Source organism: Calliopsis andreniformis, chromosome 1, assembly GCF_051401765.1.
Source record: "Calliopsis andreniformis isolate RMS-2024a chromosome 1, iyCalAndr_principal, whole genome shotgun sequence".
Lineage (NCBI taxonomy): Eukaryota > Metazoa > Arthropoda > Insecta > Hymenoptera > Andrenidae > Calliopsis > Calliopsis andreniformis.
The window spans coordinates 1,000,207-1,012,814 of NC_135062.1; the positions used below are offsets into that span (position 1 = coordinate 1,000,207).

At 35.6% G+C, this 12,608-nt stretch overlaps 1 protein-coding gene across 3 annotated transcripts in view; it reads left to right on the forward strand.

Moving 5' to 3' along the window:
• Fatp1 (Fatty acid transport protein 1) overlaps positions 1-12,608 on the forward strand; it is a 182,092-nt gene that overhangs the window by 163,670 nt on the left and 5,814 nt on the right. For all 3 annotated transcript variants that reach the window (XR_013002229.1, XM_076381414.1, XM_076381296.1), the window contains exons 13-14: positions 1,266-1,423; positions 9,579-9,732. Coding sequence is in view for 2 of the 3 variants with exons in the window: in XM_076381414.1 (XP_076237529.1) it covers positions 1,266-1,423; positions 9,579-9,732 (312 nt within the window). In the remaining variant the exon portion in view is untranslated. The remainder of the gene's footprint in view (positions 1-1,265; positions 1,424-9,578; positions 9,733-12,608) is intronic.

Sequence of the window (12,608 nt, forward strand, 5' to 3'; positions counted from 1 at the left end):
CGTCTGTTCTTTAAACTCATCCCTTAAAAGCTCATAATTTTTGAGGATCGCTTCAGTAACGGATTTACCTAAAGGCGGCCGCCTCAAGATCCGTAAGACTGGAGCCCTCATACAACAATAAAAATATTTATCAATTAACCGGAAATTCTGTACGTGCAAATAAACAGAATAGTATTAGCATCCATTATCAAATTTTTCTAGCAAATCGGATGAAAGTTTACGGAGTTATTGTTAGCTTTTAATATCTAATGTGTAGTTTATGAAACTATATTATTATCGCAATAAATGTGAAACAGATATTTTTTTCAGATACTTGATCTAAATATTCTTAATTTTTCATAAAAATAAAACAATATATATTCTGCATACTTTACTTATTTTAATGGTGCTTCAAAAATTTATGACGTCTCGGACTTCTTGAAAATTAGATGTGTCACTGTCCTCTTTTATCAAATCGAAAAAAAAAAATTTGAGCAATTGAAAAGAGACTGTACGTAGCTCGTGCCGTTTTCTGGTAACTTGAACAGTTGAATCTCAGCATGTCAAGAGTGACAGAGTAAGAGTCACATCTGCCTTCTTTCACGGCTTTTCGCAGCTGTCCAAAGTACCGAGCTCACATACACGTGGCTTGTATACTAGCGTGTGCAGTAGAGGGGGAAATGTTCTACGTCACGTTTCCAATGTGGAATCACAGAGCGACTTCATCTTGCCATCATTGGACAGTCACGTATAGGTAATACTATCCCTGTAACGAAAATTGTAACAGCAGATACTGACCTGTCAATCTTGGAAAGTCATTTGACTACCATGTTAATCTATCCTATGGATATAGATTATGAACGGCCAAAACGAGTTCTTTTTACCGACTGAGTCTCATAGTTATTGAACAAGGCCAAAATATGGCGTTAAAATAAGTCATACAATACGCATCTTTGAAGACTTATACCTTTCAAACCTATGAACTTCTGAAATTAAAACTGATATTTAAGGTAGGTAGGTACAAAAAGAGACATACATTTCTGGCTGCCTAAGACAAAATTTAACTTGAACTACATTAAAAATGTCAAGACTTGATCAGAGTTGATAGTGTATCTGTTCTCCCCGTTTTTGTCGCATCTGTGGATTTTCCTTGTATTAGAAAAGAGTAGTGGTAATAAAACATGATCAAGCAAATCTGCATGTACATATATATCTTAGTTCTTTACAAAATTTTTACTTTTACGAAGAAAGAGACTCATAAATAACTGGTATTGATTTTTTTATAGGTGACATTTTAGTAGCAGATGAATTCGGTTACTTGTATTTTAAGGATAGAACAGGGGACACCTTTAGATGGAAAGGAGAAAATGTTTCTACATCTGAAGTTGAAGCAATTATTAGTAATCTTATTAACTACAGAGACTGCATTGTATATGGAGTTGAGGTAAATAAAATATTTGCATATTATTATACAGTAATGTTATGTTCATGTTTATGAGTCTTACTCTATTAGCAGGTAACGTTGATAACTTCTACTATGACACATGATTATTACTTCCTATCCTTTATTACTTATCGAACTACTTAAATACAAATCAGTGGGGACTCCAGAGGGAAATGTTTGCTAATTATAAGTGTCTATAAATCTGATCCCCGAAGAGCAATATTGCATTGACATAAGAGAGAGGAGAGGTCACTCACCGTCGAACCTCTGGTCGGAACTTTTATGACATTCGACAAGGCTACAGGAACCAAAATTCAGTTAAATTGATGAATATCATTGAATAACAATGACCTTCTCTATTTGTTCCAATCCATAGGCCAATTCAAGACACTTACCATGAGACAGAAAGGGTTAATATACTACCTTCATGTCAACTGTCTGTTCACTTCTCACATCCACACATCACGATTCTCTCATTCGCGAATATTGAAACACTATACGAGAATATCGTTGAATAACAATAAACCTGCCTACTCTTTACGATCCAAAGGACAAGTCGAAAGAGTTAATGATGGCACTCTCCGGTTAGTCTTCTGGTCCCAATATACATTCGAGAAAACTGCACACACTACTAAAAGTCTTGGCGTAGAATTTGGAAGTAAATCGCATACACAACAGAAATATCGCGAAAAAAGGACTAGGAAAAGGTAGAGGTATTTTCTTGATGTTTAAATAAACGGAATTTCGAATCAATCAACACGTGGATACATTTTAGAAACTAAAGTATCATGTGCTATTTCATGACAACACGATATTCACATTTTTAAATAACCAACTGCAAATATTTAGTTTCTGTTTCCATAAAATAATGTTCGCAATTGCTTTATGACACTAACCTTCACCTTCAATTGTCTTTGGCAATGTAACGATCTTCGTTGTCAATCTAAAACGACAGAGTATCCCAAATTGCCAACCGCAATGATCCCGTTAACTAAACGTGGATCCATCATATAGTCATGCATGACCAGTTATTCTCGGAAGAATCACTTCACGTGCTGGTGCGTAATTGCCACCGAAAGCATTATACACAGTGTACAAGTCAAACTTGTCAAAAAACATGAATGGGTTAACATAAATTTGACATTCATTTTGAAACAAGTCTCTTTCGAAATTCCTTTTGGATCTTCATAAGCGATTGTCGTAATGCACAAGTAGTTCGTGACTCACAAGGAAGGGTTTTTAGATGTTCGCCTCCGATTCTTTTGATTTTCAGATATGTTATAGAGGACAAAAAGACAAGAGACACGTATTTTTTTATATCGACCATTTTTCATCTTTAAGGGGTGAAACTACCCCTAAAAGTTGATAAAATGAAATATGAGAAATAGCTTAAGTTACTTACAAAATTACACTGTTCAACACGGCTCTGATTTTGTAAGCGTGAATAAACATTTCTTATAGATTTCGACGTGCTGATTACGAATCTGCAAACCGTTTTTCCCCAGAACGTACAGTTTTTGAAAAAATCAATTTTGAAAAAAATGACAAATTTTCAACTTTGGGATTTTTTTCTGCTTTTACCGTAGTAGTTATTTAGTTACTCTTTGCACGAAATGATTCTGTGGACTCTCCCGAATAAAATAATATAAATAGTTATTAGAGTATAAACATCGAAATAGGTTTAAATAACAATTAAAGTGAAAAGGACACCCAAAACGCACCCATTTTTGCTGATATTTTTCACTTTATTTCAAAAAGTAAGGGTCTAGAAGAAAATTTGACTATACCACGCGATAGAGCAAACCTTTCTACTAAGGAAGGCATCAGGCGAATGTCCAAAATTATTTTTGTTTTCAATATAGAAATAAAATAGTGTGGCGAAACGCGCGGCGGCGACAGTGGTACTCAATGACAGCGGCGCGTGCGGAGGACGCCTCGCCTACCGCCTACCGTTCAGCGGTCCCTATACGCATTGACGTCATTGAGTACCACTGTCTCCGGTGCGCGTTTCGTCAAACTATTTTATTTCTATATTGAAAACAAAAATAATTTTGGACATTCGCCTGATGCCTTCCTTAGTAGAAAGGTTTGCTCTATCGCGTGGTATAGTCAAATTTTCTTCTAGACCCTTACTTTTTGAAATAAAGTGAAAAATATCAGCAAAAATGGGTGCGTTTTGGGTGTCCTTTTCACTTTAATTGTTATTCAAACCTATTTCGATGTTTATACTCTAATAACTATTTATATTATTTTATTCGGGAGAGTCCACAGAATCATTTCGTGCAAAGAGTAACTAAATAACTACTACGGTAAAAGCAGAAAAAAATCCCAAAGTTGAAAATTTGTCATTTTTTTCAAAATTGATTTTTTTAAAAACTGTACGTTCTGGGGAAAAACGGTTTGCAGATTCGTAATCAGCACGTCGAAATCTATAAGAAATGTTTATTCACGCTTATAAAATCGAAAAAAAGTCAAAATTTGTCGAACAGTGTTGTTATCAGACCTGATACATATTTAATTTGTGGCATATCCGGGTGGGTGAATAATATCCCTGTTGTCAGTCACCCTTATCACGGGGTAAACTACCCCTAATCGTTTAAATACACATTTACGACTTGAAACCTGCAAGAAGATTTTTAAAATCTTTAAGAAACCTTGGATTTTATACTAATAAATTATTCCATGATATCAAATTACTGGTTTTATTACCTCCGACCGCTACTGAGGGATGCACCACCCCTGATGAGAATCGGAGGCGGACACCTAAGAACCCTTCCTTGTCAGTCATGACACAGTTAAGACAACGAGCAAACATATTTTGTGTCCTGATGACTGCTAAGCTTTGAGAATTTTGCGGCCTAGTCTTTCAGCGACAGTCCTCTAAGAATATCTTTGACCAACACCGCAAAATATTTAACTTAATTTGAAATTGTATTCGCAAAATGACGTAAGAAATCCAAATTGAGCCAAGAGTTATCTGTAGGGTCACTCCAGCAGGCTCAGGGGATAATAGTATGGCAGTTGCTTATTAAGGTTGAAAAAAAATATCGAAATCAACTCGTTTGAAGATGAATGGCAAATTCAATTTAATATCATAAACCAACTGTAAACATTATGGTATGCGAATAAAAAGTAAATATTCACAATTGGTTATTTAAAACTATGAGTATCGTGTCGGCATGAAATAGAATATAGCTCTTTACTTTTTCGAATGTATCCACGGGTTGATTGATTTGAAATTCCGTTTATTTACTCACCAAGAAAATACTTCTGCTTCTATCAATTTTTAGTAATACTCGTACAGGAAAGCAAAGACTGTTGGCGATTAGTGTAATAGACGTAAACGTTGACCGCGATCTAACTTATGTAGTTAGTTTAAGTTTGTTTACAGGAATCATTAAAGCCAGGAATTTGAATGAACAACATTAAAGAATTTTTTCCGGAGAGCCTAAGCCTTCAGTAAAGCTAAAATCCTTTGAGGAAACACCTAGGTATGTAACAGCACAAAGTGTTCTAGAAGGTCCTCGACGAGTTTTTCAAGAAGCTGCAGTTAGTCGAACGTTTGTGCGAATATTCGTGTTACATCGTGAGTTTTCCTAAAAATTTAGTCCATTTCTCACGATATTCCCCTTGTGTGTGCTGTTTTACTTCAAATTCTACGCCAATACTTCTAGTAGTGTCTGCAGTTTTTCCTGTGTGGATTAGGATCAGAAGATTAACCGGAGAGTGGGCACGTTAACCCTTTCTACTCCAATATTTCATAGGGCGTGTTTTGATTTATCCTTTAGATTGTAAAGAGTAGGTAGGTTTAGTGTTATTCAATGGTACCCTCGTATTGTGTTTCAATGTCCGCGAATGAGAGAACCGTGATGTGTGGATATGTGAAGTGAACAGACCGTTTATATGAAGGCGGACATGTTAACCCTTTCTGTCTCGTAGTAAGTGTTTTGACTTGGCTTATGGATTGCTAGGAATAGAGAAGGCTATTGTTATTCAATAATATTCAAATTGAACTAAATTTTTCATCCTGTAGCCTTGTCGCGTGTTGTTATATAATATGGGTAAGGATGGTACTGGGAGCAGCTCGATTACACAGTTTTCTAGCAAAATCACTTTATTGCACGCGTATCTTGGTCCGGCAATAAAAACGCATATTCTTTGTAAAGAAAAACATAAGAAGCTCAAGCACGCGGAAAAGACTAAAACAAGATGGGTGAACCCCCAGGTTCGGCAGCGCCGCCAAGTGTACATAAAATTAAACTTACGTATTTTTTATTGCTACTCTAACACGTGTTGTAAAATTTCCGATCAGCTATTCGATGATGAGTCTCCTTTCCGTTCTCTTACGTCAGTGCAATTCTACTGTTCGGGCAGTTTCTGCTTCAGGCCTCCGGGGGGTCTTATTTCTGGCACTTTCCACCAGCTCTTTAGACGCTTATAGCTAATAAACGAAGTCTTAACTCTGCTTATTGTGGTCTCTAGAATTATCTCTTAAATTTATCCCGTACTGTTCAGAAACACCCTATACGTATGCATCTTTCTCCATTCGACGCCTCTAGACTCCCACACAACAGATGCTCACATGCTTATGCCAGTTACAAGATTCACAGCTTATTAACGAACAGTAGAATCTCTGCCGAAACATTAAAAATGCAAAAATTTGTGCTAACTACTTAAGGAGGTAGATCTGCACATGTCAGGGCAGCGGCATTACCGACGAAATTAGTGAAAATCAGGGTTGTCCGCCCTAATACTTTTCGTCATTATATGAGCAGATTTTGAGCTCGAAAAGGCTTCATTCCAAACAAAACAATTTCTTGCAGCGCAACCTGGTCATGATTTAACGAGATTATATTGATATTTAGTAATACGAGCGTTACAAAGTAGAGCAAAAATCGATCATTCACAGTCGCGGAATTTAAGCATTTTTATGTAATTTAGAGAGCATTTTGAATGAAATCATGACCATACCGCGCTTTATGGAACTTTTTTCTGTAAGCGAACCCTTTTCCAGTTCAAAATCTTTTCGTATAACGACGATAAGTGTTAGGGCGTAAACCGATGCCTCAGTATTGCTTTTTTTGCTGGGTTATCGATAAAACAGTAAAATACATGACAAATTTGGTTGGATTTGTGTAAATCAGACAACGCCTAATTAGGAAGGCTGCAAGTGTGGAATAGGAATCTGTGGTACCCGAATTGGCGACGTGCGTTAATGAAAATTTTCCCCTTCATTATATACACTACTGAAAAAAGAAGACGAACAAGTAGCTCGAGCCACGTGCGACTTTTTCGATTGTCCAAATATTCTCACTTTCCAGCTTGCAATTAGGAGGAGACTTTTCGGTGTGATCCTCAGAGAGTTGTATGAAGTTTTGTGGGATGAATCTAGAAATTAAACGGTGACATTTTGTGAAATATTTCGTGTTAGTCCGTGTTTTTTAGTAACAATTAAAACAAATCTGTAAGCAGACTGTAGCAGAACGCGTGGTACAACCGGGATAGTATACATAAACCAATAACATCAGCACTGCTTGTTCGTGTGACGTGCTATTAAAGAGTTGAAATGCAAAGCTTATATTTTTCCTAACAATAATTTATTCAATAAAAAAGACTTACTCCAATCATAACGTTAATGCGATGTTGATATCTATTCTAATCTGGTTAAATATTAATAAAATCATAAGAGAATATGAGGTTATATTATATGTGACAGTTATTTCAATAACGCAAGGGTTATATAACTACGCTTATATATCGTTTGAACGAAAGTTAGGTTATGTGATTATGCATTTATATTATTCGCGGTAGAAGATCCTCTATACAAGGCGCAATGTCTGTTGTGATTCTGTCTGCAATAGATCCTGTCTCGTATGCTCTGGTCGCTGCCAAAGTTATAGCTGGCTATAACCTCAGAGCGATTTCCAGCTTTCGTGCAACATGTAATCTTTGCGTATTTGCCTCAGCATCCGTAAACCCTTCGTTATCTTTTCTACATCAATCGCTACCATGGAGAAAAGACTCTTCGGGAGCGTCTTCTAACTTTACAAATGAAAATCTTTATCTTCCCACCTAATAGTAAAAAATATATGTGTAGTATAAATATAATTATAAGACGTAAGTATCATAATCCATGCATCAATTTTGCTCTAAATCTAATAAGATCCTGAGATGTAAATATAAAATTTAGATATAAAGTTTCATTGAAATTCATTCAGTCGTTTGAATGCAATTGGGTTAATAAACATATGCGGTTTTTAAAAAAAAGCTCTTTTTTTTATTAGTTAAAGCGTAATCAGGAAGTCTTAAAATGAGTTTTTCTGTAGAAAAAAATTTTCGAAACTTTTTTTCATTACAATACTTTTCTAAGTTGAAAACTGAAAATATACGGGCAATCGGAAAGCTCGCGCAAGGTGCATGCCGCTTGCTAGGGATTGGGATTTAAACATTTCAAACAATGAGAGAGTGCACATCAAGATCCACCTTCTCTGTCAACCTCCCGAAGCTGACCGAAGCGCCGAGCTCACGAATACGCGGCCCGTGCGTTAGTATGCGTAGTGGAGGGGGTAATTCTCAAGATTTGCGTCCTCAGTCCGGCAGCACAGGTCTGGCAGCACAGGTCTGCCATTTCCTTTCACATCCACCAGTTTTTTCAGGCCAGGCAACCTTTAGTACCAGCGGTCCTTCTTCCTATGTTCTCATCATCGAGACATTAATTGTCTCTTCGACACATGCCGTAAAAGATCTACTCAAAAGATGGCTAAAAAATTAGAGAATGCTTGGTATAGGTGCATACAGTAATGTTGCGGACAAGAGCCGTTGCGTCTACACGGACGAGAGCTGTGGTTTATCCCCACTACCTCGTTTGATACGTGCCGCCGAGAAACCAATTCTTGGAACCATCGCGTTCGAGCTCGATGCCGGAGAACAAGGACGTCATAAAAAACAACGATAGCATTAGGGATTTAAACAGGAAAAATTGAAGTTTCTTATTCGCAAACGGATTTTCACGCAAGTAACACCAATCGATTCCTTGTGCTCTCCCGATTACAATGATGTCAAACACGACATGATTCCGATTATTTTTAACAAAGGATACATAAAACTTGGTTTGTAGAACGAAAGGTCATGCTCATCGCGTTATGTAAACAGATCCGGGCGCGACTCTCGTCCGTGAGTGGTAGTCGATTTTAAGCACGACCAGTCCCGAGCGCTGCTCTCGTCCGTGAATGGTAGTCGATTTTAAGCACGACCAGTCCCGAGCGCTGCTCTCGTCCCTGAATGGTAGTCGATTTTAAGGCACGATTAGACCCGAGCGCGACTCTCGTCCGCGAGTGGTAGTCGATTCGACGAACGCGTCTCTCGTCGTAGGGCTAACTCCCTATTATTCCCTCATATTTTTGTATTTAATTATTTAATGACTGAAATTATTAAAAAAAAGAAAGCGTAACACAAAAAGTATATAAGTTCCGTTTTAAATGTTTAGAAATTTTTATCTTTTTATTTTCAATATCTTCTTTCTGACATAGATTAAATATAATACACATAAATTCTGTTAGCAAAATCTTCATTTACTGTCATTTTTAGCTCGTAAAGAACTGATGGAAAAGTAACTTTGACGATTCTCCGTAACCGTCGCAGGGTTCCAACGTTTATTATTTAAATATCTTTATTATAAATAATAGGAATCATGTCGTATTTGATATCATTTTTATCGGGAGAGCACAAGGAATCGATTGGTGTTACTTGCGTGAAAATCTGTTTGCAAATAAGAAACTTCAATTTTTCCTATTAAATCCCTAATGCTATCCTTGTCTTTTCTGACGTCATTGATTTCGGGCATCGAGCTCGAGCGAGACCCTTTTTTTTGCTTCTCCGGTCGTGTACCAATTATCTCGGCGACCGAGAGCAAAGGAAGCCGAATCGACTACCAGTCGCGGACGAGAGTTGCGACCAGACCTGACAGCGGCTCTCGTCCGCAACGTTACTGTACACAGCATTAAGCAGCACACCCGATTATAAAATAATGGCGGGGCATGTAAATTCCCAACTATATTGCTATAAATAAATTTACAGTATACTTAAATGTACATTTATTATAGAAATAGTATGCACATAATTTTGCACAGTTTTGTAACTTTTAATCGCTTTTTAGATTCCAGGTTTAGAAGGTAGAGCAGGAATGGCAGCAATATATGATCAAGATGGAACGTTGGATATACAAAAATTATCATCTGATTTCAAAGAACATTTAGCATTCTATGCAGTACCCAGATTTCTTAGGATTTTAACAAAAATTGATCTTACAGGTATGTATTGTTCTAGGAATTCTTAGAATAGTTTATGTAGCAACAAATTATTTAGTATTCTTGTAACACATGAACGTCGACAATTACTTTTAATTTTAAAATATTAATATGAATAGAAACATTGTATTTATAAATAACTTTTTAACCCTTTTAGTCCCTCAAAGACTACATTTTATGTTAGATGAAATTTAAATAGATCGAGTAAGAAATACATATGTTAAAATCTGATCAGTTCATATCTTAAGTACTAGTAATTTAGAAAATATCACTTATATAGTTTGTTTTATTGAAGTGTATCTAGATTATTATTGTTCATGAACACAATGTATTTATCCTTTTTTGTCTTTCTTATGAATAGTCCATTCGTTTCTCACTGACATTTTCTGTCTATGCTTCTCAGTCGTCCTCTCACACTCCATTCTTATTCCTATCCTCATGCTCATTCCTTCCCCTACTTATATCTTTCTCATCGTCCCATATGATCAACATATATGATCAATCACTTCTTCGCTGTACAGCAAGCAAACATTATATGCTAAAATCTTGCTTGTTTTTCTTTACATTCAACAAACCTTTCGTACAGTTTAAATTCAAAGTACATTTTTACGAACAATTATTTTTATTTTGGTAAAATATTTATGCGAATATGTTTAATTGCTGATAAGTAAAGTACGAAGTATATTATTACTCTCATTTTATTGCAAATAAACTATATTTTTGTTTAATACTTCTTAATGTGACACATGCATCCCAGTGGTTTTTACTGTTGGGATATGTGTGTAAGTACATGTTTCAATGGTATTAGCACTGTTGTTTTTGAGGTAAATGAAACTAAATGAAAACCACTGGCTGAAAAAAGAACTTTTAAAATAAGCTCTTAGTCAAATCTGATTTTGATAAATGAATATTATATCTTAAAATATTCTTGATAAACTTAAGTTAATCACTATTCCAACTCGAAATCATAATTCATAATAGCTTAGTTAATAACAAGCAAGTTTTTGAACTAATTTTTCATATTATTTGTATATTAATTATATTATTGCAACACAAAATATGCACAGATCACACACTTAAATAAGTCATAACTCTAACAAAAAGGCTGAGAATACCCTCCCTTGTCCTCCCTAGTTTCTCCCTCCCTCCCTTAATCCAGATCTAGAGAAAATATCTTTGTTGTGAAAGGATTAATCAAATACGTTTTAGGTTTAATTTTTTAATTTGTATATGACTTCTAAAGTGATGCTTATTTCGTAAATTTTTTAGATAGCATACTAAACTGCTTGCTAATATACTTGCTCTTACTTGATTTCGATACTTTGTAAGATCGAAATAATCACAATTTCTGTATATGTATTTACCGCATGTTTTTATACTAACAGTGTGTTTATTGGGAGTTAGCTTTTTTTAAGTTTACATTTTTTTTATTAACACGACTGGAATATAAATATGTATGCAACTTATTTATGTAGGTATTTGATATAATCATACTTTAACTTAATAGCTTTTAATATGTTATCTATTAATTAATACAAGCCATTTAATTAATATTATTACAAGCTATTTAAATTATGTTATAATTGAAGAAGTTTTAATACTTTAAACTACTTTAATTAATCTTAAACTACTAAAAAGTAGAAATTTGCTACTACTTGTTTTTGAACATGTTGTATAGAGCAATGAACTAAGGTATGGAAGAGTATAATAAGCTATGGGAACATATTAAACACGCAGAAAGACGAGGTTGTCGAGTCTGCATCAAATGCATGATACCCTTGTGGAAGTTTAAAAATATAAGTAAATTTGCAGTTTAGTGGTTATTATCAAGTTTAGCTACTTGACTTCGGTTTTTTAAAAAGGGTTTTATTTCACCACTAACACTTGAAATCCTTTGAGGGAGCTCAGAAAAATAATGTATACAGAGTGTTTCTAAACAGCATGGGATAAATTTCAGGGGCGAATATAGAGACTAAAATAAAACGAAAATCAAGAATAACAATTTCGTGTTTATCCGACCTTTAAAAATTTGGTGAAAAGCTCCAGAAATGAGCCCGCGTGGTGGCCACGAGCCGCGGTTGTCCGAACAGCAGGATTGCATTGATGTACGGAAGGGGAGGGATCGTTCACTTTCGAACAGCAGACCAGAAATTTTACAACACGCGACAAGGCTACAGGATGAAAAATTTAGTTCAATTTGAATATTATTAAATAACAATAACCTTGTCTATTTCTAGCAATCCATAAGCCAAGTCAAAACACTTACTACGAGACAGAAAGGGTTAACATGTCTGCCTTCATATAAATGGTCTGTTCACTTCACATCACGATTTTCGCATCGGCGAACATTGAAACACCATACGAGGGTATCATTGAATAACACTAACCTTGTATACTATTTACAATCCAAAGGGCAGGTCAAAACACGCCCTATGAAATTTCGGGATAGAAAGGGTTAATGTTTCCACTCGCCGATTAATTTTCTGGTTCAAATCCACACATGAAAAAACTCCACACACTACCAGAAGTCTTGGCGTAGATTTTGGGGAAGAACCTCACATACACGGGAAATACCGTATGAAATGGACTAAATTTGTAGGAAAACTTGACACGTATCGCGAACATTCGCACAAATGTTCGATTTGAAGTGCTATTGAAAAACTCACCGCTCCTTCTTGAAAAACTCGCTGAGGACCTCCAACATCTAGAGCTGTTAGATAGATGGGTCTTCCTCAAAGACCCGTAGCTTTACTGTAGACTTATATTCTCCGAAAATTGAGTCGATGTGCGAAGAAAGTTCTTCGTTTGACATTCAAATTCCTTGATTTAATAATTTCTGTAAAGAAAATTAAACTAACTACACGATTTAACTTGCACTC